Genomic DNA, 26,848 nt, shown 5'->3' on the forward strand with positions numbered 1-26,848 from the left:
TTCTTCCACACAGCATGCAAGTCATCTTCTTCGTTTCACCAGTAGACATGGAAGACTTGTAAAGTTCTCGAGTCTTGCCCACTCACCTAAGTGGATGGTTACCCGATCGTGTTGAGTAGCTATCCCAATTAACTTTCTTTGGTATATCTTTCCTTACGAAGCACGCTCGTCCATGATATTATTTGACGTCTTTCCTAGACAAAAAAGTTATACCAAGAGGATGCTTCTAAAAAACAGTACTCTTTTAGCATCTAGAAAACATATTACGCTGCAGATGAGGCACTTTCTGTCCTGAAATTGTCATTATGACAATCCAAGCTTCAACCAACGCATGCAAGTTTTGTTTAGATTGTACACTAAATTATGCTTGATGTGCTGCTTAAGATTTGAGAGAGCCAATATTCACTTGAAAGAAGAGAAGAAGAGAAAATGATAGATGTTATTGGCAAATCAAATTGTAGTTTGTGTGGCGCATCCTTATGTTCATAAAAATTAATTTTTCTATTTAGAACTCTTATCTAAATTCTAATTTACCGCAAGTCAAAGTCTTCTTGGCCAGCGACGTGTAGAAAAAGAATCCATGGAATACAGCTTAGGGATGTGAGGCTTCTCACCACTCATCTTATCTGCATCAATCAATTCACCGCTCGTCTGTCAAACAATGCTTATCCCACCGATTGAGACCGATGCTATTAGTTTCCAAAATGCCGTATTAATCATGGCGGCTTCATCCTTAGGTATCTATCGTTTTACCCCTACGATGATGGAACAAAAACTTAGCACTTACTCTTACGTCACATGATGTTATGTTGAAAGTGGCGATAGAGAAAAATAAGGAAGCGAGTTCAAAATTCAAAATTATGTATTTAATATAAAAACTTTAATCTATTTTAATTCATCTCTCATCTCAAATTTTATACCTAAAGTATTACTTTACATGAGCTCTTATTTTATAAAGGGTAAACTTAAGGTTTCAATTTTAATTATATCTTGGATAGAATTCATAAATCAAAATTCTATCTAACCATAAAGTTTAATTTATTATTCCAACCACACATAGCTAGCAAGCTGAGTGAGCTATGCCCAATTTATATATCATGGATAATGGGTACCACACATAGCATGCACCTCCACCTTCATCCTGTTCTTCTGACTGTGGCGGCTTGGAGTAGGTAGTTCGGTAGGGAGGGAGATCAAACTGCGCGCCATGGGTTTCCCTTTACGCTTCTTATCATCATTTTCGTTGTGCCTCTTGGCCCTCCTCCTCCACCGGGCCACGGTGACAAGTGGGTGTTTCAGCATGGAGAGGGAGGCACTGTTGGACTTCAAAGCCGGCATCCACGACACCCATAACCGGCTATCTTCTTGGGTAGGCCAAGACTGCTGCGCATGGGAGGGGGTCATCTGTGGTGCCACCACTGGCCACGTCGTCATGCTCGACCTCCGGAACACAAATATTACAGATGATTGGGCATTACGCGGTGAGGGGATGATGAACTCGTCATTGCTTGCTTTATCTCATCTGAAGCACTTGGATCTTAGCTTCAATGATTTCAGCGGGTTCCGCATACCGGAATTCATCGGCTCCTTCAAGAAACTGAGATACCTCAATCTATCTTCTACAAATTTCATAGGAGGAATACCTGCTCGGCTGGGGAACCTTTCGAGCCTCTACGTTCTTGATCTACGTGCTGCTTTAGATTTTACATCCCTCGACAACCTCGACTGGCTCTCCCATCTTACCTCCCTGAAGCACCTGGACTTGAGCTGGTTGAACCTAACCGATCTCCCAGATTGGTTCTCATCGGTGAACATGCTGCATTCCCTCCAAGTTTTAAGTATGTCTTTCGTTGGTCTCGATACCATCCCAGCTTCTGTTGTCCACGTCAACTTCACCTCCTCTCTTACCGTCCTTGATCTCTCCTATAATAATTTCAACTCCACCTTACCCAAATGGTTGGGGACTATTACTAGTCCACGTTGCTACCGTCTACACTTGATGCTCTATCTCTTTCCAATAATTCCTTTACAGGGCAATTACTGATATGGCCTCATGTTAAATTTGTGTTCATCTCAGATAACATGCTTGACGGTGGCTTATCTTCATCAATCTGCCAATGGACATTTCTCGAATACCTTGACCTTTCGAACAACAAATTACTTGGTGAGATTCCTTATTGTCCGGAGGAGTCATTACAAAATCTTCGATTCTTGAATTTGGGCAACAATCACTTCTCGGGTGAAATTCCACACACGATCGGATTTTTAAGTGAGCTTCAGCTATTGCAACTAAAAAATAACAGTTTTTCGGGTGAGGTTCCTTTGTCATTGAAAACTTGTACAAATTTATGGTTTCTTGATCTGACTCAAAATAATCTTGTCGGAAGTATAACGCTATGGATAGGAGAAAATCTACAACAAATGCAAGTACTTCGTCTACGTTCAAATATGTTTTCTGGAGTTATTCCCTGGCAACTTGCTCGATTTGAACATCTTCACATATTGGATCTTGCCAATAACAACTTCTCTGGATCAATACCTCACAACATTGGTAATTTAAGTGCCATGAGATCTACATCACAATATTATGATTTTTGTACTGTTGAATTAGATGTCTTTACAAAGGGACAAGATCTTCATTATTTAAAATGCAGCATGCAACTTATGAAAAGTTTGGATCTTTCAAATAATAGTCTAACCGGAGAGATCCCGAAAGGAATTGGAGACCTTGCAGGACTCAAGAACTTAAATTTGTCAAGAAATTATTTACAAGGAAAAATCCCTTGGGAGATAGGAGGAATGAAATCATTAGAATCCCTTGATCTATCGATAAATGATCTTTCTGGTAGTATTCCTGAGAGCTTATCGGCTTTATATTTCTTGAGCTATTTGAATTTGTCATATAATAATCTTTCGGGAATGATACCATTTGGTCATCAACTTTAAACACTCAATGATCCATCCATTTACATGGGTAATACCGACTTATGTGGACCACCCACTTCCTAAAGTTGTTTTGATAATAAAACAACTCAAATTGATATACAAGAGCACGAGAAGGAGATTTCCGATTGGCTATGGTTCTATATTAGCATGGTACTAGGATTTGTGATGGGATTTTGGATATTTTGTGGTATTCTCTTCCTCAAAGATGCATGGAGGCATGCTTATTTCCATTTCATCAATGATGTGTATGATTGGGTTTGGGTGCAATGGAAATTAATTCTTCCACGATTGTTGAGACGTTAATCCTAAAATTTCTAGTGCGGATGATCCTAGGCTTTCCGGTAGATGAGGAGAAGGTATGTCATCACTCTACTTTTTATTTATATGATATTTTTGGATTCCTAGATGTTGGTTGTGATAGATGAAAAAAGAATTTGTATTGTTGATTTAAGAAAGGATGGGCTGCTATATTTATGGAGTTTGAGATCAATTTCTATGTAAGGTGGTTGTTTACGGTCTTCTTCTTCTATTTGATGCTTGCATAATTATAACATCGTGCAAGAACAGATTTTTCTCTCTTACACGATTCACTTGGTGCATGCCTTTTCAATATCGGAAACTTCGACTTTGTCATGCGCATGCTTCAGAGAGTAAGTTTTAAATTTGAAAGAGTATATATATATGTATGATTTTGAATTCCTATTCATTCCCTACCAATCAGAGAGTAAATAGAGCTATAGATTAATTATTCTAAAATTATTGAGTATGTTGTGATTTTAGAGAAACAAATAGTCATTCTCACATAAGAAAGAAAATATTATGATTGTTTATTGGATTGGTTTATATTATTCGAATGATTTGGAAAAGGAGAGTTTTGATTACTATATCAATTATAATAATCTATGATAAACGTAAGTATCGAATGATTATGTCTAACTTGTTTTCCAATTTAATAATATATTTGTTAATAATGAAGTTATGTGATTTGCAAACGTTAAATTGGCTTTTGAAAATAAGATTTTCGATATTGCATTTGTTTAAAATAAGTAAATTATTTAATTATTATATTTTCCAATGCTATATTGTTGGACATATTTCAAATAAGGTGTCAATATGTTATTTTAGATGATGGTTAATTGTTCTCGATTTGTTGGTTTTGATTCAGACTTTATTAATTGTTGTTGTCACAAGGATAAATGTATTACCTATTAATGGAGATTAAATATGATTTTGATCCTTGTCACAAGGATACAATATGGTCATAGCCATTAGCACTTCGACTTTTATTTTAATATATGCCCTTTATTATAGTTATGACTATCGATGAATTTAAATAGGAAGGCAATAGCTAAACTTATACTGATTTTTTATTAATTATTAATAATCTTGGCATTAAAATGAAATCTATCCACTTATGTTTTGTTATGCAAATGTATTCAAAAATTATATTATCTTATGTGCTTATTAAGCTAAAAAGTTGTGATTTGAAAAGCATGTAAAGTTATGTTTGCCCTTTATATAAGTGTATAGTTTTATAAAATGCATCCATGAGAAATTTTGCTAATATATGAGTTTTGGTGTTTACTAAGTTGTGGTTGCTCATATCTTTGTTAAATTTTTTCAGATGCCTGCGAGTAGATTGAATTCGATTATGTATCGAGACAATAAATTATATCGTTTATGGTTCAAACTCTTGAGACTTGTGATGTAATAATCCATTAGTGGGATGTCTTTGGTGAACTTATTTATGTTTGAGAGCTCAATATGTCGTTGCCGGATATTATGGACATATATGTTTTGTATTGTGTCAAGTGCATGGATTTTGATTTAAGTTACGTACAAGTTTAAACCTTGCAATTCTCATATCAAAACTTATGGAACTGTAGTTAAAATATTATGACATATGTTGTGATGATGAATGATTAAGAGAGGGAGATGTTGACAACAACTCTGCCATCACCTTAAAAACCCTTAGTTTCTATCATCTTTAGCTTTATGGAATAATAAAAATGATAACCTAACACAGCTCTATCAGTTAAGCCTTAACCAATGAGTGTTGTATGCTCCAATAGGCAGGAGAAGTTTGACCGAATGGCAGCCAATAGTATGGACATGAATCAATAGCCAATAGATGGATACAGTTGCGCCAAGAAGGTGAGTTCTTCATGATCGACATATAGGCTAAATCCCTGCTCGCCTTTTGGAAGCTCGCCATTTCATTACTTAGGTGGCTTAATGTTATTTCTTTTATGATTTGTCATCCAAAGCCGATGATCTTAAAATTTTTAATCTTAATCACATAAGTTGATATTCTTCTCTTTTTGTTTTCTTATCATACATGTCTATGTAATTGGAGGTGACGAAACTCAAAACGGAGCCTCTACAATATTTGGGCTAATTATCAAATAAAAGCACTTTAACAGGTGTTTTTGTTGGTATATGTTCACTTTATAAGTTCATTGTATCGTGACGACAAATTTTAGTTCTTCCCCTCTTGATGATTAGTTCCTCCTCATTGAATTATCTAATGTGTTTCAGGAAATCTAAAAGCATGGGCTAAAAGTTTCTATGGTATTCCAAAAGATTATAGAAAATAATGTTTTAGAATTATTATATGGTAGTTCATTTTTTTTCTAATAAACCTGTCATCATCATTTCTTCTATTTAAAATGATTTGATAACTTTTGTCTATTAAAAAAAAATTAATTTTTTTTATTATGTTAGATCAATTAAAGATTTGGATCATTCTCCAAGGAATTAAAGTATTTTTTACATCTTGTTCTCTCTCTTAAAATCTAAGATATATAGAATATCTATTCTATAGAAGAAATAAACTTCTTAAATATGGCTCCTAAAATAATGACATTTCAATTCTTTTAGTATTGCTCTAATTTAATAGTAAGATTAACCCAAGTCATCCGTCCACTCTATATCATGTCTTCCTAGTCAAAACAAATATAAGAGATTTTGAATAGAAAACAAAGTCATATCTTCTTAGTCAAAACAAATATTAAGAGAGTTTGAATAGAAAACAAAGTCATATCATATGCAAGTTATCTCTATATTATGCCAAGGCTAGATATCCAACTAACAATGACTCCTATATATATATATATATATATATATATATTCTTAGCTGAATCATACATGTATGTATATATTATATTACTTAATCCATACCACCAAATACTTTTTGAAGTATTTCCTAGCTTCTTTTGAAGTATTTACTGAAGCGATGATCTCAAATATTATATTATCAAGCCCTTGGAAAATTGTGAACAAAGTCATTTTTTCCTTCCTTCTATCTTTGAGTTATTTTCTTACTTCTATATTGATTGTTCCTTCTATTGAACTTGGTTCAACAAATTCATCTTATGCAAACTCTTGTATATTTTGAAAGCCCGGAAGAATCTTCATTTGGATGTATCATATAATATATATTTTTTTTATGATTTGGATGGTGCTTGAAGAAGAGAAAATATCTTAACCCAAGCTCTAATATCAAATGTTGAACTAGATAGAAAGAAAAGTAGGACAAAGTAAAATACTCTTATCTTTCACTCAAAACATTTTATAACTTCAAACACTTATATGTTTCATAACCCAACATGGTTTATAAAGTCTCCATAAATATATTATATTAATTATTTTTAAAATAAATCACTTTTTTTCTAAAAAACTCTTTCAAAAATCATTAGTTAATTTAATTTATCTTTCTATACATATTTAATCTATTTCTTCTTTTGATACAATGAACTTCTCTCTCGATATATTGATAGATTGAATCTCTTTACGATAGATTAATAAGTTTAATTCCAACACCTCACTCTCCATGTTAAAAACACTCACTCTTGATAAATTGTCATTATGACAATCCAAGCTTCAACCAACGCTTGCAAGTTTTTTTAAGATTATACACTAAATTATGCTTGATGTGCTGCTTAAGATTTGAGAGAGCAAATATTCACTTGAAAGAAGAAGAGAAAATGATAGATGTTAATTGCAAGTCAAATTGTAGTTTGTTTGGCGCATCCTTATGTTCATAAGAAGAAGATGACCAACCTACAGAAGAATAAAAAGTAATACTAAAATAATATTCATTTGTAAGATGATGTGTGAAAGGAGGACCAAAACACTCTCATAGTGTTCAGGATATATATATATATATATATATATATATATATATATATACAGAAATAAATTATAATTTACTAAAAATTAATTTTTCTATTTAGAACTCTAATCTAAAGTCTAATTTACCGCAAGTCAAAGTCTTCTTGGCCAGCGAACGTATAGACCGGTAAGTAGAAAAAGAATCCTTGGAATGTCAGACAAGTCAAAGTTTGAGCATCATGGAATGGAAGAAATTGTGTGCATCAGTTGGCTTATAACTTTGTGATTTGGCATAGCGTAGCATGCACCTCCACCTTCGCCCTGTTCTTCTGACTGTGGCGGCCAGGAGTAGGAAGGTAGGGAGGGAGATCAACCTGTGCGCCATGGCTTTCACCCTATCCTTCTCATCATCATTATTCTGCCTTTTGGGCATCCTCCTCCTCCACGGGGCAGCGGTGACAGGCGGGTGTTTTAGCACGGAGAGGGAGGCGCTGCTGGACTTCAAAGCTGGTGTCATAGATCCCCGCAACCGGGTATCTTCTTGGACAGGTCACCACTGTTGCACATGGAAGGGAGTAGCATGCGACACCACCACTGGCCACGTCGTCATGCTCGACCTCCGGAACACCAATACATATGATTGGGCATTACGCGGTGAGAGGATGAACTCGTCATTGCTTGCTTTATCACATCTGGAGCACTTGGATCTTAGCTTCAATGATTTCAGCGGAATCCGCATGCCGGAATTCATCGGCTCCTTCAAGAAACTGAGATACCTCAATCTATCTTCTACAAAATTCATGGGAGGAATACCTGCTCGGCTGGGGAACCTTTCGAGCCTCTACGTTCTTGATCTAAGAGATGCTTTACATTTTACATCCCATGTTGACAACCTCGAATGGCTCTCTCATCTTACCTCCCTGAAGCACCTGGACGTGAGCCGGTTAGTTCTAACCAATGTCCCAGATTGGTTCTCATCGGTGAACATGCTGCCATCCCTCCAAGTGTTAACTATGTCTTCCGTTGGTCTCAATACCATCCCAGCTTCTGTTGCTCACGTCAATTTCACCTCCTCTCTTGCTGTGCTTGATCTCTCCTATAATAATTTCGACTCCACCTTACCCAAATGGTTGTGGAATATTAGTGGTCTTACCCATCTTGATCTAAGCGATGCTTTAGATTTTTCATCCCTTGTTGACAACCTCGACTGGCTCTCCCATCTTACCTCCCTGAAGCACCTGGACTTGATCGGGTTGAAGCTAACCGATGTCCCAGATTGGTTCTCGTCGGTGAACATGCTGCCGTCCCTCCAGGTGTTAAACATGACTCACGGTGGTCTTAATAGCATCCCGGTTTCTGTTGTCCACGTCAACTTCACCTCCTCTCTTACCGTCCTTGATCTCTCCAATAATAATTTCAGCTCCACCTTACCCAAATGGTTGTGGAATATTACTAGTCTTACCCATCTTGATCTCTATTATTCTGGGTTCCGTGGTGTTATTCCTGATGCAATTGGAGACTTGAGCTCTCTTACTTTTCTTGATCTAGGAGGCAATCAACTCGAGGGTTCCGTACCGAGATCCATGGCTGATCTCCGTAGACTGAAAGAATTACATATGATGGGCAACCAATTGGCAGGAAATTTGAGCGGTTGGCTGGAGCAAATGACGAATCTCATCATTTTGGATCTCCGAAACAAATTATTCAACGGTTCCATGCCTTCCTCCTCCGTTGGTAAGTTCTCTAATCTCACTGAATTGTATCTCGGTGAAAATTCTCTGGGAGGTGTCATTTCAGAAGTTCAATTGGAGAATCTTACAAGATTGCAAGTATTAGACTTGTATGACAACCCCATCACCATATCAATTGGCCAGAGTTGGGTTCCCCCTTTCCAACTCAGATATGTATATTTAACCAAATGTCAGTTGGGACCTCAATTTCCAGAATGGTTGCAGTTTCAAACACAGATCGAAGAATTATATTTGGCAGACTGTAAAATTGCAGGGACAATGCCCGCTTGGTTTTGGAATATTTCATCTTCTACCATCACATATTTAGACCTTTCCAACAACCAAATAGGAGGCAAGCTGCCATCTTCTTTCAAGTTCACCAAGTTGGAAAGATTACATTGGGAATCCAATAGATTTGAAGGTCCATTACCAACAATGCTACCATCTACACTTGATGCTCTATTCCTCTCCAATAATTCCTTTACAGGGCAATTGCCGATATGGCCCTATGTTAGATTTGTGTCAATCTCTGATAACATGCTTGATGGTGGCTTATCTTCATCAATCTGCCAATGGACATACCTCGAACGCCTTGACCTTTCGAACAACAAATTACTTGGTGAGATCCCTTATTGTCTGGGAAAATCATTACAAATCCTTAATTTCTTGAATTTGGAGAACAATCACTTCTCGGGTGAAATTCCACACACGATCGGATTTTTAAGTGAGCTTCAGCTTTTGCAACTAAAAAATAACAGTTTTTCGGGTGAGGTTCCTTTGTCATTGAAAAATTGTACAAATTTATGGTTTCTTGATCTGACTCAAAATAATCTTGTCGGAAGTATAACGCTATGGATGGGAGATAATCTACAACAACTGCAAGTACTTCGTCTACGTTCAAATATGTTTTCTGGAGTTATTCCCTGGCAACTTGCTCGATTTGAACAGCTTCAAATATTGGATCTTGCCAATAACAACTTCTCTGGATCAATACCTCACAACATTGGTAATTTAAGTACCATGAGATCGACATCACAATATAATGGTTTTTGTTATGATGAATTAGATGTCTTTACGAAAGGACAAGATCTTCATTATTTACGATGCAGCATAAGACTTATGAAAAGTTTGGATCTTTCGAACAATAGACTAACCGGAGAGATACTAAAAGGAATTGGAGAACTCACAGGACTCAAGAACTTAAATTTGTCAAGAAATCATTTACAAAGTAAAATCCCTCGGGAGATAGGAGGAATGAAATCATTAGAATCCCTTGATCTATTGATAAATGATCTTTCTGGTAGTATTCCTGAGAGCTTATCGACTTTATATTCCTTGAGCTATTTGAATTTGTCATATAATAATTTTTCAGGAATGATACCATCTGGTAATCAACTCCAAACTTTTATTGATCCATCCATCTATATGGGTAATGCTGACTTATGTGGACAATCAATTTCCAAAAGTTGTTTCAATAATAAAACAACTCAAAATATTATACAAGAGTATAAGAAGGAGATTCCCGAGTGGTTATGGTTCTATATCAGCATGGTACTAGGATATGTGATGGGATTTTGGATTTTTTGTGGTATTCTCTTCCTCAAAGACACGTGGAGGCATGTTTATTTCCATATGATTGATGATATGTATGATCGATTCTGGGTCCAATGGCATTTAATCTTTTGACGATTACTTACACTTTAATCCCAAAAATTCGAGTGTGGATAATCCAAGATTTTATCGTAGATGGGGGAGAAGGTATGTCATCACTCTACTTTTTATTTATATGGTATTTTAGATTTGTAGATGCTGGCTGTGATTAATGAAAAAAGAATTTGTGTAGTTGATATAAGAAAAGATGGGTTGCTTTATTTATGGTGTTTGAAGACAAGTATTAATCAATTTGTATGTAATGTGGTTGTTTACCATCTTCTTCTATTTGATGTTTGCATAATTATAACATCATGCAAGAGTTGGCTCGTAGTTTTAAAGCAGAGAAATATTAGAAAAAGAAGAGAACTACAACCTAAGTCTTCCGTGAAGATATAGTTTAAAAATATGCTATATTGATTTTAAAGGAGCAAACACATTACTTTCGAAATGATAGAATAGAGGAAGAAAGGGGTGGCTTTGGCAGGGGAAGAAAAGAGGAGAAAAAAATAAAATAGGTGTGAGATTTAATAAGGATGTTGTTTTTATATCAAGAGAGTAAGTTTTAAATTTGAAAGAGTATATATATATATATATATATATATATATATATATATATATATATATATATATATATATATATATATATATATATATATATGTATGTATGATTTTGAATTTCTATTCATTCCCTACCAATCAGAGAGTAAATAAGACTATAGATTAATTATTCTAAAATCATTGAGTATGTTGTGATTTAAAAAAAAAAATAGTCATTCTCAGATAAGAAAGAAAATATTATGATTGTTTATTGGATTGGTTTATATTATTCGAATGATTTAGGAAAATAAGGAGAGTGTTGATCACTATATCAGTTATAATAATCTATGATTAACGTAAGTATCGAATGATTATGTATAACTTGTTTTCCAATTTAATAATATATTTGTTAATAATGAAGTTATGTGATTTGCACATGTTAAATTGGCTTTTGAAAATAGGCTTTTCGATATTGTATTTGTTTAAAATAATTAAAATATTTAATTATTATATTTTTCAATGATATATTGTTGAACATATTTCAAATAAGGTTTCAATATGTTACTTTAGATGATGGTTAATTGTTCTCAATTAGTTGGTTTTGATTTAGACTTTATCAATTGTTGTCGTACTTTGGTCATAAGTTCATAAACTAGTTTTTTCTAGGTCTAACATAAATGTATTACCTATACCATGGAGATTAAATATGATTTTGATCCTTGTCACAAGGATATAATATGGTCATAGCCATTAGCACTTCGACTTTTATTTTAATATATGCCCTTTGTTATAGTCATGACTATCGATGAATTTAGATATGAAGACTTAGTTATACTTATACTGATTCATGATTGATTATTAATAATCTTGGCATTAAAATGAAATCTATCCACTTATGTTTTGTTATGCAAATGTATTCAAAAATTATATTATCTTATGTGCTTATTAAGCTAAAAAGTTGTGATTTGAAAAGCATGTAAAGTTATGTTTGCCCTTTATATAAGTGTATACTTTTTTAAAATGTATTTATGATAAGTTTTGCTAGTATATGAGTTTTGGTATTTACTAAGTTGTGGTTGCTAATATCCTTGTTGTTAAAATTTTGAGATGCCTATGAATAGATTGAATTTGGTTATGCATCAAGGCAATAAATTAAATCGTTTATGGTTCATACTCTTTAGACTTGGGATGTAATAATCTATTGGTGGGATCTCTTTGGTGAACTTATTTGTATTTGAGGGCTCAATATGTCACTACTATTATATGTGGGCATTATTGATGTATCTTTTTTATATTGCATAAAGTGCATATATTTGGATTTAATAGGTCTATGTAATTGGAGGTGATGGAACTCAAAAAAGGAGTCTCTTTAATATTTGAGGTAGTTATAAAATAGAAGTTCTTTAACAGTATTTTTGTTGGTATCTATTCACTTTTTGAGTTCATTGTTAGTTTCTCCTCCTTGAATTAGCTTATATGTTTCAAGAAATCTATTCGTTTCTCCTCCTTGAATTACTTGATCCGATTTCGAGCTTGGGCTAAAATTTTCTATTATTGAGATTTGAAATAATATAAATAATGACACAACGGTACTTATTTTTCTTAATCGTTTTAGAATTATTACATGGTAGTTCAGATTTTTTTATAATAAACCTATTATCATCATTTTTTCTATTTAAAATGATTTGACAACATTTGTCTATCTCTATAGACAAAATTAATTTTTTCATTATATAAGATCAATTAAAGACTTGGGTCATCTCTATTCAAGCACAACTCTCCTTATATATCTTTTCCTATAAACATCAAATAATTTATATCTTTCAGAGGAATTAAAGTCCTAGAGATACATAGAATATATATAAAAGAAGTAAACCCTTTCAATATGGCTCTTAAGATGATGACATTCTAACCTCTCTAATACTACTCCAATTTAAGGGTAAGACTGAGCCAAGTCATCAATCCACTTTATATCATATCCTCCTAGTCAAAATAAATATTAAGAGATACTGAGCAGAAAACAAAATCATGTCAAATACAAACATTGACTCTGTCACTTCAAGTCGTTTCTATATTATGTTAAGACCTTCAAACTACTCTTTATATATATATAGAGAGAGAGAGAGGATTGTTGTTAGTTGGTTGTTCAATTCATGACTTTGATAGAATGTTGAGACGACTTGGAGTGACATAACTTAATATTTAACTAAATATTTAGTGGTAAGATGATGACATCTGAGCCTCTTCAATATTATTCTAATTTAATGGTAAAACTGGTCTAAGTCGTTCATCTACTCTATATCAAATCTTCCTAGTAAAACAAATATTAAGAGACTCTAGCAAAAAAAAATTAAAATCATGTCAAACACAAACGTTCGCTATGTCAGTCGTCGTCGTCTTTACAGTATACCAAAGCCATTGGACATCCATATATGTATGTCAGTCTCTCTCTCTATATATATGTACATGTATATGTATGGTGCCTGCTGAAGCAAAAATCTGCGGATGGCATCGAGGAGTTGAGCTGCAGGGAAACGATGAGAAACTTCATCGTCCGAGTCTGCTTAGGTTTGTTGGTAGCAGCGATTCTGGTGAATGGTCAGCCAGGTACTTCGCTTGCGATGCGCATAGCTTTTTCTTGTTCTCGAACAGCACCCATTGCAAAGCATGCTTGTCACCATGGATCTCTCTCTTTGGTGGTTGCGTTCTCATGGTGACTCCATTTGAATTGCATCAATTGATGATGACCACAGATTTCCAAGTATATTTGATTCTTTTATTCTCTATTCCTTCTCTTTTCTTCCGTTCTTTCTTTCTTCTTGTACTCTGTCTCCTAGCCTGCTACTCCTCTTTTTGTCTTCTCTCCCCACTTTTCTTCTTTTTTTTTTCTCTCAACAATATATTACTAGATTATATATTATTAATTTAGATTTTGATTGTTCTACATGCAATAATTATTCCTAACACAGACACGGTATAAAATTAGTTTAGGAGTTGGAGGATTCGACTAAATGCCAAGCCTATTAGAGAACTAATGATCTAAGAGAATTTAGATCTCAAAAAATATACTTGAGGAATCTTTATATAGTGAGATCTAAGATTATTATAATCAATAAAAAAAATAATAATAATAAATTTTCCTACTGAATTGATCATTACATGATGATACTGCATGTGTATATAATTATCTTATATATATATATATATATATATATATATATATATATATATATATATATATATATATATATATATATATATATATATATATATATATATATAAATATATAAAAGAACAAATATATATTTATTGGATTGGTTTATATTATTTGACTAATTTACAAAAAAGAAGAAGGGTGTTGATGACTATATCAATTATAAATGTCTACAATTTAGGTAAGTAAGTATCCAATGATTTTGTCTAACATGTTTTCAAATTTAATAATGTATATTTGTTAATAATGAAGTAATGTGATATGTAAATGTGAAATTGGCTTTAAAAATAAGTTTGTTGATATTATATTTGTTTAAAATATTTTATTATTATATTTTTGAATAAATATCAAGTCTTTTATATCAAGTCTTTCTAGTCAAAATAAATATTAAGATACTATATATATATATATATATATATATATATATATATATATATATATATATATATATATATATATATATATAGGTATTGATCAATTTCTATGTAATTTGGGTCTTCTTCTATTTGATGTTTGCATAATCATAACATCATGCAAGAGTTGGCTCATTGTTTTAAAGTAGAAAAATATTAGAAAAAGAAGAGAACATACAACCGAGTTTCTGTACTAAGATATAGTCTAAAAATATACTATATTGAGTTTAAAGGAACAAACACATTATTTTCAAAATGATAGAATAGATATTATAATTTGACTAGCGTGTGGATTGGACACAGAGGAAGCGAGGGGTGGCTTTGGCATAGGGAGAAAAGAAAAAGAAAAACAAACGGTGTGAGATTTAATAAGGATGATATTTTTATATCAAGAGAGTAATATATGATTTTGAATTCCTTTCACTCCCTATCCAAAGAGTAAATAGGACTATAGATTAATTAATCTAAGATCATTGAGTATGTTGTGATCTTAGATAAAAAATAGTCATTCTCAGATTAAAAAAGAAAATATTATGATTGTTTATTGGATTGGTTTATATTATTCGAATGATTTAGGAAAAGAAGAAGAATGTCGATCACTATATCAGTTATAATAATCTACGATTAACGTAAGTATGGAATGATTTTGTCTAACTTATTTTCCAATTTAATAATATATATTTGTTAACAATGAAGTTATGTGATTTGCAAATGTTAAATTGACTTTGAAAATAAGCTTGTCAATATTACATTTGTTTAAAATATTTAAAATATTTTATTATTATATTTTCGAATGCTATATTGTTGGACATATTTCAAATGATACATAAGGAGTTATTATGAATCAATATGTTAATTTAAATGATGATTAATTGTTCAATTAGTTAGTTTTAATTTGGATCTTACCAATTGGGGTTATATATTCCTTAAGTTCTTAAACTAGTTTCTTATGGGGTTATATATTATATCTCATGATTCTTGTTATGGGATGTAATATAGTTATAGCCATTAGATATATGTTGTTATAGTTATGACTATTGATGAATTTTAGATGTGAAAGCTTAGTTATACTTATACTGATTCATCATTAGTGAATGATAATATTTGCATTAAAATGAAATATATCCACTTATGATTTGTTATACAAATGGTTTTAAAGATTACATTAAAAAATTTTCAGATGCCTACGAGTAAATTGAATTTGGTTATGCATGAAGGTAATAAATTAAATCGTTTATGGTTCAAACTCTTGAGACTTGTGATGTAATAACCAATTAGTGGGATGTCTTTGGTGAACTTATTTGTGTTTGAGAGCTCACTATGAAAAGGAACCGTTGCAATATTTGTTTAACATTGTTTTTGTTGGTATTTGTTCATTGTTAGTTTCTCTTCCTTGAATTAGCTGGGATTCGAAATACTATAGATAATGATATAGTGGTACTCATCTTTCTTAATCGTTTTAGAATTATTATATGGTAGTTCAGAATTTTTTCTAATAAATCTGTTATCATCAATTTTTTTATTTAAAATGATTTGACAACATTAGTCTACCTCTATAGAAAAAATTAAAATTTTCATTATATAAGATCAATAAAGACTTGGGTCATCTTTATTCAAGCACAACTCTCCTTATATATCTTTTTCCATAAATATCAAATAATTTATATCTTTCTCTCGGGAAGAATCAAAGTATTCTTCACATCTTATCCTCCTAGAGATATATAGAATATCTATAGAAGAAATAAACCCTTTCAATACGGCTCTCGAGATGATGATATTATAACCTCTTTAATACTACTCCAATTTAAGGATAAGACTGATCGAAGTTATCAATCCACTTTATATCAAGTCTTTCTAGTCAAAACAAATATTAAGATACTCTGAAGAGAAAACAAAATCATATAAAATGCAAACGTTCACTTGTCACTCCATGTCATCTCTTATATATATATATATATATATATATATATATATATATATATATATATATATATATATATATATATATATATATATTCTTCACATCTCGTTCTCTCTCTCTTAAAATCTAAATATATATATAATATTTATAAACCCTTTTAATATGACTCCAATTTAGTGGTAAGAGGATGACATCCCAACCCATCAATATTGCTCCAATTTAGTGGTAAGATTGATCCATCTACTCTATATCAAATCTTTTCGGTAAAACAAATATTGAAAGACTCTACCAAAAAAATAAAGTCATGTCAAACTCTATTTGACTCCAACCCTCTCTACATTATTTCAAAGTCATGAATTGGACATCAAGTAACAACAACTCCTCTCTCTCTCTCTCTCTCTCTCTCTATATATATATATATATATATATATATTGGTTGGCAGCAGTGATTCTGGTGAATGGTCAACCAGGTACTTTTGCTTGTCACCATGGATCTCTCTCTGGTGTTGCGTTCTCATGGTGACTCCATTTGAATTGCAATCTATTGATGATGACCACAGATTTCCAAATATATTTGATTCTTTTATTCTGTATTCCTTCTCTTTTCTTCCGTTCTTTCTTCTTATACTCAGTCTCCTACGCTGCTGCTCCTCTTTTTGTTTTCTCTCCCAATTTTCTCCCTTTTTTTTTTTTTCTCTCTCAACAATATATTACTAGATTACATATTATTAATTTAGATTTTGATTGTTCTACATGAAATAATCGTTCATAACCAACCATGATCTTAATCCATATCTACTCTTGATAGAGACGGTATAAAATTACATTGATGGTGTACTTGATAAAACCTTCTAATTCTTAAATTAGTTTAAGAGTGGGAGGATTCGACTAAATGCCAAGTCCATTAGAGAACTAATGATCTAAGAGAATTAAAAGTCCTACTGCATGTGTATATAATTAGCTTATATATATATATATATAATTATCTTTTTTAGTTCTTCATAACTATTTTATTCTGAAAAAAAAAAGAATTAAAAGTATAATTAAAAATAGACAAATATAAGATCCAACCCAAATCATCTGTGCAGGATTCGCGGAAGTCGATGAAGGATACATCGACACGGGTAGAAACGTCAGAATCGCTCAATGGTTCATCGAGGATCCTACAAAGGTGCGTCCGTGGTTCACCGTTCGAAGCTTTCCCGACGGAACTCGCAATTGCTACGCCGTGCCCGGGTTGAAGGAAGGGGACAGGTATCTCGTGAGGGCCTCCATCGTTCATGGCAACTACGACGACGGCCAAGCCTCTAGCGACTCCGTCGCCCCACCACTGCTATTCGATCTCTATGTCGGTGTCAACCTCTGGCGAAGCATCAACATCACCAAGGCGTAAGCATCAACATCACCAAGGCGTTCGCACTTTACCGGGCCGAGATTATTACTGCCGCCCCGTCCGACTCCCTGTCGATATGCCTGGCCAACATTGGTTCGGGAACGCCGTTCATATCTTTGCTGGAGTTGAGGCATATCGACAACCACCTGGCGTACCAGCACGCGAATCAATCCGCTGCACTACTCTTCTACAGTCGCTACAACTTGGGATCCCTCACCAACGACACCGTCAGGTAAACGCAGACCTTCAATTCCATGCTTGCTGAAATTTCTTCTCCCATACGGATTGTACATTGTTCATGCCTCGCATGGAGAAAGAGGATTTCTTGAACCCGAGGGTTTTCTCCTAGCTTTCCTTTATTCATTGCTTAGGGTAGTTCTTTTGAGGCCGAATCACTACTGAAAATTTGGAAAGGGATGGAGCCTTCATCTTCTATAAAGGGAACAAAGTGTTATAATCTGTTTGTGGTTATCTCAAAAAATTGTAACAAACATAAAGACTCATTTGCACTGTAGAAGTAATTGACTCTGTATGCTCTTCGATTACAATTTTGATTAAACTGACTCTCAATTTTAACCACAGATGTCCAGTAAAAGTGTTCATCGCTAGAAAAGACTATTAGACTAAATCAAACCCAATTAAGATCCAAGTTTAATTATCTATAGAAGCGAAATTACAATGAACAATACCGTAATTATGGTTCTTTAATTACACAAGTTAGACACGAAGAACAATTTGGGAGATGACAGCAGATAAGTGAGCAGAAATAGGAGATCCCAGGAGGTAATTACCACAATTTGGGAGAGGACAGCAAACTCGATGAGGACAATGATTAACATTGTCGTGTGTGGCGAAGGAGGAGTCTTAACAAACACGACTAGCATAATCTCTCTTTATTATGCCCTTGAAAAGTGGTTGAATCTATCAAAATCATATCTGTATTAATATTATAGATTGGTTAACAAATTTCATGCTGTACTGGTATCCGGAAGATAAATATGATAGGACATGGGATCCTTGCAACAGTTATATTATGGGTTGTGAAACATGAAAATTTACAAGCAGTACTTTGGGAATCAAGACCACTCGTGGTGATGCTTATGAGGTCCCAGGCGTGGTCATGGGGACTGCAACTGTTGCTGCAGATAATTTTGCATTGCAACATTCCTTGGGCTATGGCCTCAATTCGAGTGTTCAAACAACATTCTATATCTATTTGCACTTTGCTGATTTCGACTATTTAAGTGGGAATGGAAGTAGAATTTTTCTGGTGCGAGCAGATGGGGAACCCGATAGTGATAACATCAGTCCTGCATATCTACTGGCAACTCATGTCCATTTCATCCATCAGCTGGCGTACCCAGGTTTAGAAGGTTATTTTAATCTGACAAGGGTGGCCGGTTCCACCCTTCCCCCCATCCTCAATGCTGCTGAGGTTTACATTCCTATTAATCTTTCAGTTTTGGCAACAGATGCAGCCAATGGTATGCTATCCCACCACTACTTTGGACATCCATTGCTCTAGTCCGGTCAATAACTGTGTTTTTCTTCTTAATTACCTGCACACTTTTGGAAGCCTAACATGCAATGTGGCCATTCATGCTTTCCCCCCCTTTTATCCGTTTTCTGAAGGAAAAAAGTGTAGTATGTTATTGGCATAAAACCGTGCATTATCCATCTCACTGGTGTCTTACCTGAACATATACAATAAGTTGTTTGCTTATTTAGTCGATTGCTGATTTGAAGTTTACATATTAAGTTGAAGATGAATACATTGTTTCTTTCCTTTATTTTGTTTTAGCATTGGTAAAATGAAGCACATTTTCTGCTACCTTTGTTAAAATAATCAGTCTACGGGAACGAACTTAGGGATCCATTTGGTCAACTTGGAGTGTAATCCCAAAGACTTGATTATTGCATTGAAATGTTTGAGATATTATGCATAACTATCAATCCTATGTTCAGAGGATATGCATACTTTTCAGGAAAAAATGTTAATTATTCTTTTTGAGTCCAGGCACTTGAACCATGCATTATCAGAAATCATAATTTATATTCTTCTGCGCTTTTACTTCTCGTGGTGATTTGGCATGTCTGAAATGACAAACAAAAGTTAGATTGACAACAATATATATGACTGAGATTGACAATATATAAAATGACTGGATTACCGAACAACAAGTGATGTATCTAATGGTTCTGTTGTGCCTGTAAATATCATTTCAAGATAGTTATTCATAAGCTAGGTCAAACACAATTTGGATATTAATATCAATGGTAAGATTATACAACATCAGGATTTTCAGTGATCAAAATTCTATTGTTTAAACCAAATCATATAAGGTGTGGCTGTAGGTGTGCTCATGCATGTGAAACATTTTTCCGGGCAGAGTTGTGTCAAAATGCTTCATGATGCCCATTTACTATTTTGAAATGAATATTAAAATTTGTTTCGAGGGGGCTACAATAATCATCTATATGGCATGCATCCGATTACATGCCAACCTTGGATTTTTTTCACAATAGTTTGAATTCAGTATGGTGGACATTGGCTTAACCTGTAAAATTAACAGCTGATGCTATGATGGGGATAAAGAAATTATATCAGATGAACATATGGCAGGGTGATCCTTGTGCTCCGCAGCAATTCATTTGGAGTGGAGTGAATTGCACCTACTCAAGCTCTGGTACCCCAAGAGTCACCTCATTGTAAGCTCCAAGATTTGGTTGTTTTAAAAGACATCAATAAAAAGCACTGATTCTGATGTAATGATTTCTACTTTATTTTCTTTTACAGAAACCTCTCTTATCATGGGTTGAATGGTGCTATACCAAATACTTATGCTAATCTGAAGGCCCTTAAACTATTTGTAAGTTTCTAAATTTATCGTCGGAGGCTGCTGGCTAGCAACATCATGCAGAGAACTTGAGAACAATTTGTAGATGTTGCATGAAATTGACTTGTTACCCTTTTACATGTGTATTTTATTCACTTCTAATCTCCTTTTTCTAACTCCATAAACAAAAGGCTTTTGTTTTTTCATGTTAGTTGCCAAAATTAGGAATGCAGATGGACCAGTTTACAAACCAAAGCATTAGCTTGGGGTTTTCTTTAACCACATCCTATATCATCCAAACTGAACTAAACCAAAACACTATTGTTGTGTTTTGCTTCTAATATGGCTTTACTCATGAAATCTGGTTTCAAAGGACCAAAGTTATAGAGATCAACATGTAGCTACTTTTTTTCTTAATGAAATTTCTTATGAAAACATATCAATAACTAATGTAATCCATGTATTTTGTCTCAGGGACTTGTCAAACAATGATTTAACAGGCCCAATACCGCCCTCTTTAGAAGAATTGACATCACTCACTGTGCTATAAGAACAGATTTTTCTCTCTTACACAATTCACCTGGTGCATGCGTTTTCAATATCGAAAACTTCAATTTTGTCGTGCGCATGCTTCAGGACTTCTCTCTCCACATATTATATGCTAATGGTTGAGCAATATCAAACTTTTTGCAGAATTTTGTCAAATAACCGACTCAATGGGTCTATTCCAGCTTCTTTGTGTGATGGACAATCAAAAGGATTGCTTGAGTTGAGGTTTGTGCTGTAGTCTAACATCCCAAATCTTCCCACAATTCCTTCTACCTAATACTAATGTCTTATTAACTTTATGTTCTGCAAAGAGTGGACAACAATCCCGATATATGTCTCTGTCATAGTACATGTCAAATTGGCAGCGAAGGAAGGAAGCTTGCTACAGTCACCATTGTGCTGATCTCTGTCGTCCCAGCGCTGATTATACTGCTGCTCCTATCATTGCTTTTATTCTTCTTGAGGAGAAGAAAATCTACAACAAAATTATGTAAGTGGTTTTAAGCAAGTAATAGCTTATAAACATACAATTATGTTGTATTATGTCCTTCTCTTTTTCAACGAAAGGCAATGTTAGATGTGAGATAGAACTCTTACCTGTATAATATCAGGACATGTCTTCTCTGATATCAGAGAGAAAAATAACTTCTTTTATTGCTGAAAAGATTTTTTTTCTCTTTTATCTACGGTAACAAAAGTGAGACGCGTAAAGCAAGGATTTCTTGCTTGGTTACTGTATCTGCCTTAGATGTTAGCATCCAAACAACATCTTTATCTAAATATTTTTATGGTTTAGTTGGAGCGAACAGCTAAAACAGATGTAAGCTTATGGTTGATACTTGATACCACACACTACTTCAAGGGAAGTTTCTATTCCATAAGACCATTCATTATGATGAACCTTCCCAACTCTGATTTGGGGTGTAATTATGCTGATCTTTTTCAATTCTAGTCTTGTCTAAATTCTGCCTGAGATTAAAATTTTGATAAAGCTAAGTTCTTTATCAAATAGATCAAGATTAAATGAGTCAATTTTTAAGCCATGTGTAATACAAACTTATCAACAACTAGTGGGTTGATAAATAATAATTTATTATCTACCATTCTACCAAAGCTTGACAAACCTTGTATATAAGTGTGATTGCATAAAATTAAGTCAGTTAATTTTTGGCTAACTTTTTCACCTTTGTATTTGTAAAGTGTGTTTTAGGCTCATCAATGTTCTTTACGCTCATTATTATAGAGTCTGTTTTAGAATTATCTACACAACTTTTCTAAATTAATTACATGATCCTGGACATATTTAACATACAGACAATGGAAAGTGATCATCGGTAGGTATATGAGTTATTATGAATCATAGCTCATGAAATTTCTCTCTGGAGGTTACAAGTGACTTGCGGATGCATGTTTTGGAATTCTGTACTAGCAACTTCACCTTCATTACAATGAGAAGCAGTGTTAACAGCACTCTTTTTTGTTTCTTTTAATGAAATAATAGCACCGCCAATTCAAGACGCGCTTGCTATACCCGAAACCCATCGATTTACATATGATGAATTGAAGGCCATCACCAACAATTTTGATCTTGTACTTGGAAAGGGGGGGTTTGGGAATGTTTACCATGGTCGATTGCATGATGGCACTGAAGCTGCAGTAAAACTTTTGCACTCACATCGGATGGTCAAAGGGACATCATCTGAGGAGTTTCAAGCCGAGGTATGCAATCTATATGAATGCATTTTGGTGGACTAGCATTTTAATGAACAAATAGGTTATGGATGAAATTAAGTATATATCTTCCTCTTTGGGTTGCAGGCTCTTCTCTTATCGAGGGTCCATCACAGGAACTTAGTGTCTTTGATCGGGTACTGTAGAGACAGCAATCAACTTGGACTTGTTTATGAATATGCTGCTCGTGGAAGTCTTAGAGATCATCTTTCAGGTAAAAAAGATGTTGAATAGTATTCTATGATCTGAGCTACTGCATGCTTGGAGAAGATTGAATCCAGTTTAAGTTGCTTTACCCGAAAATGTCGCATCTTTCGACAGTATATTTCTCAATCTCTACCTAGAATTTCTCTCTTTCCTTTGTCATACATTATCATTGGATTGAATTAATGCAATTGATAAAATATTATCATGTTAGTTTTTTTTTTCTTCTAGCAAAAACAGTACCCTGATCATTATTTGTCAAGATTCTGGAGCTTAGTGTAACTGACTTATCCAGTACAATTTTTCATTTTTTATAAACATTTTAGATTCTTAACTGCACCTTCTTTTCTATAGATAAAATGTTCTTTACTGTATCTGAGACATATTCAGAATCTTTATTGCATTGTCAAATTCATCCGGTCCTTACAGAACTGTGCAACATAATATTCTTGAGTTAATTTTACGTTATGCTGAATTGATGGAGTTCATTTTACAGATAAAACTGGAAATAGCCAAACATTGAGTTGGAGAGAACGAATTCGGATAGTAGTGGAAGTCGCACAAGGTGATCTTTCAATTGGTATTGCTTTTTATATATCTATCTTTTCAAATTTTCACTTTCTGTTCCACTGAACAATTTATGAACAGGTCTGGAGTATCTACACAAGGGATGTGTGCCACCTATAATCCATAGAGATGTGAAGACTAACAATATCCTCTTAACATATGACTTTGAGACAAAGGTAGCAGATTTTGGGCTGTCAAAGCCTTTCCTGACCGATGCCCAGACTCACGTATCTACTGATATTGTGGCTGGCACTCCAGGATACATAGATCCCGAGTATGTTTTCTACTTCACAGAAGTTTGCCAGATAATAATATTTGCAGTGTGAATTGCTCAGGATTTCCTTGATTGTCTCTCTACTGACAAGTCGGTTTAATTTGTTTTATAGAGAATCTAAGAATTACTTTGGCAACTAAATGAAAAAGAGAATGATGTAGAATCACAATGAGAAGAAATCACAAAAAAAAACTTCTTTTTCCAAATGTGATGCAGATTTCTTTCTTAGCTAACTTTACAAGAGGAGAGGAAAATCACGAACAATTGTTGGACCTTTCTGGTATGGTTATTTTTGCCCCTTTTACATCTATAAAATATTCATAGGAATCATGTTAAATTAATGTATGAGTCAAGTCAAAACAATATTCAATCTTCTTAGTTTCTTCTCCAAAAGTATCATACTAGTTACCAAGTACTACATTGATACATTTCTTTTTTCAGGTACTCTGCTACCTTCCAGCTGACTGAAAAAAGTGATGTATATTAGTTGTTCTGGAACTGGTTACAGGCCTATCAGCTGTGTTGGAGCAACAAAAAAAGGTGTCACTTCTCGAATGGATACGATCTGTTAGGATCGAATCGGGCTGAATTAGTGCTTTTGAAAAAACGATATCGATTTGAAAAAAAAAAAAAAACTGTTTCAGTGAAATTGTATCGGAAATGATATCGAAAGTGTATTTAACTTTGAGCAAATGTGATAAGCAATTAAAACAGAAAACATAGTAACGAAGAGTAGAAAGAGTGCACATCAAGTTTATAGTAGTTTACGTCTATTTTTTATTCCTCCTCCGTCAAAGCTATTGGCTTCCACTATTTATCTTCTTTTAACATATGAAGACCAATTACTCTCTTACAACTCTTTTCTCATTTTCACTGGTTTACAAGATAATCTTTATAATTCTCTTATCCTTCTCTCAAATTGAATTTAAAACATAAAGCTAGAGAAAGAGAACTCTTAAGGAATTATAACAGTATTTTTACACAATTTTGTTCTCAGTTTTTTGTATTAATCGAGCAGGGATGAGTGAGATATTTATAGGCTCTAAATGAATTCAAATTTGAAGTAAAAAATAGTCTTATCCCAAGTCTTCAGGGTACTGGTAGTACAACCGTCAATACTATCTGACACTAGGTGGTACCACCGTCCAGTCTAGCGATACCACCACCTAACAGTCTCAGAGAATGGGTCTTGGAGACTGAGCCTTTGGCGATTCCACTATCTAATCTAGCAATATCATCGCCTGACCCGACTTTTGGGTCATTGAATGAGCCTCCGAATGAGTCCAACTTAGCCCTAGATTAGGTTCAATGGGACCTTAATTAAGTTGGTATAGTTTCACTACAAACCAACTTAATTACATTATAAACTACTTCAATCAAGATATAATTAATTACAAAGCATGAATCTGGTATGTCATTGGTTTGTCCAGCGTTTCATCTACCCTTCGTCGTATCGTCCTCTCGTTCAACGTATTACCCAATTAACATATTGACCTCCGCAACATTTAAGAGATATTGATTTATATAAACTCCATACTTCTTCTAGTGTAATATTACTAATTCACTTTGTTGAAAACCTGTTAAGCAAATAAATTGCACAAGCAATAGCATCTCCCCAAAATTCTTTAGGAATTCTTCTTTTCTTCATGCATCATACTATAATATGTATAGCCTTATTTTTTCTTTCTAAGATACTATTTTGTTGAAGCATGCATGATATGGTGAATTGATGTAAAATTCTATTATTTCTATAAAAACTTTTAAATTTCTTTAATATTCATCATCCTTGTTTATTTTTAAACATTTAATGTTATAACCACTTTGATTTTCCATCAAATTCTTAAATTCTTTAAATTTGCTTAAATTTTTTTTTCCTTTAACATGTAAACCTAAGTTTTGCCACTATTGTCATCAGTAAAAGTAAAAAAAATACATACTTCCTAGATTGATACGGCCAACATCTGAGTGCATTAGATCAAGTCGATATCATGCTCTTTTTGTTCTTCTTAATTTGAAAGTGTTTCTTTCTTGCTTGTGGATGACATATACTTCACATAACTTTGATGGGCTATCAATTTCATAATATTATTGTCACCGTATTATACTTGAAGTTTCAAAGTCTTAAATTTAAGTAAGTATATCTAAGATACCATAATGTAGAAGTGGTTTCAATATCAGTTTTAAAATCATTTGACCAATCAAATATGCATAAATGTAAAGGAAACATTTTGTTCTTCACCATTTTCACATCTAAGTAGTTGCTCGAAACTCACAATATTATTTTTTATATTAGGAACATAATAAACATTTGAAACATATATTTTTTTATCATTATTAAATCTAAGAAAAATTTTACCATTGTCTTTTACAAGTCTTTGAGATAGGTCACAAAATGTAATGTTCTTGGAATTACTTGTATCCATTTCTGAAAATAGTTCTTTGATGCCACACAAGTGATTTGAAGCTCCTATATCTAGATACTAGGTTATAAACTGATCTTCCTTCAAATTATTACAAGTTATTAACAAAACTTGATTTTGGTTCTTTTCTTTCTCAACAAAACTTCATACTATGTCATAGATTAATCTTTCTTCAAATTATTATTATAAGTCATTAGGAGTATGTCCATGCCTTTTGTAAACATAGCATTGAATTTCAGACCTTTTAGAATTTTTATCACATCCACGACCTCGGTCACATCCTCAACCATAACCTTAGCCTTTTCGATTAAAATTTTTTCTATCACCTTCATTGTTTTGAGATTT

At 33.5% G+C, this 26,848-nt stretch overlaps 3 protein-coding genes across 9 annotated transcripts; all 3 read left to right on the plus strand.

The window, feature by feature from the left end:
- Positions 1-1,155: 1,155 nt before the first annotated feature.
- LOC135671225 (receptor-like protein EIX2) lies at positions 1,156-5,259 on the plus strand. 3 transcript variants are annotated; one of them, XR_010512668.1, is made up of 3 exons: positions 1,156-1,838; positions 2,078-3,302; positions 4,571-5,259. XR_010512668.1 is itself a non-coding variant. In XM_065179219.1 (3 exons), exons 1-3 carry the CDS (start codon positions 1,208-1,210, stop codon positions 2,390-2,392), a joined length of 870 nt encoding a protein of 289 aa, XP_065035291.1. In that variant the 5' UTR covers positions 1,156-1,207; the 3' UTR covers positions 2,393-4,803. The 3 variants fall into 3 exon arrangements, 2 of the variants coding, with proteins under 2 accessions (XP_065035291.1, XP_065035290.1); XM_065179219.1 differs by having other exon boundaries at positions 2,078-2,311; positions 2,388-4,803; XM_065179218.1 differs by having other exon boundaries at positions 2,078-4,803.
- Positions 5,260-7,220: 1,961 nt separating this feature from the next.
- Positions 7,221-10,727, plus strand: LOC135671189 (receptor-like protein EIX2). The gene has a single exon (XM_065179152.1). It carries the CDS (start codon positions 7,362-7,364, stop codon positions 10,473-10,475), a length of 3,114 nt encoding a protein of 1,037 aa, XP_065035224.1. The 5' UTR covers positions 7,221-7,361; the 3' UTR covers positions 10,476-10,727.
- Positions 10,728-20,739: 10,012 nt separating this feature from the next.
- Positions 20,740-24,879, plus strand: LOC135671262 (probable LRR receptor-like serine/threonine-protein kinase At1g51820). 5 transcript variants are annotated; one of them, XR_010512681.1, is made up of 7 exons: positions 20,741-21,797; positions 22,809-23,026; positions 23,126-23,252; positions 23,739-23,807; positions 23,891-24,083; positions 24,300-24,363; positions 24,525-24,879. XR_010512681.1 is itself a non-coding variant. In XM_065179289.1 (6 exons), the coding sequence occupies exons 2-6, from the start codon at positions 22,988-22,990 to the stop codon at positions 24,310-24,312; spliced, it is 441 nt and encodes a 146-aa protein (XP_065035361.1). In that variant the 5' UTR covers positions 20,740-21,797; positions 22,809-22,987; the 3' UTR covers positions 24,313-24,879. The 5 variants fall into 5 exon arrangements, 3 of the variants coding, with proteins under 3 accessions (XP_065035361.1, XP_065035359.1, XP_065035360.1); XM_065179289.1 differs by having other exon boundaries at positions 20,740-21,797; positions 24,300-24,879; XR_010512680.1 differs by having other exon boundaries at positions 20,743-21,797; positions 23,891-24,363.
- The last annotated feature ends 1,969 nt before the right edge of the window (positions 24,880-26,848 follow it).

This window comes from Musa acuminata, unplaced genomic scaffold, assembly GCF_036884655.1.
Source record: "Musa acuminata AAA Group cultivar baxijiao unplaced genomic scaffold, Cavendish_Baxijiao_AAA HiC_scaffold_1138, whole genome shotgun sequence".
NCBI classification, from domain to species: Eukaryota; Viridiplantae; Streptophyta; class Magnoliopsida; order Zingiberales; family Musaceae; genus Musa; species Musa acuminata.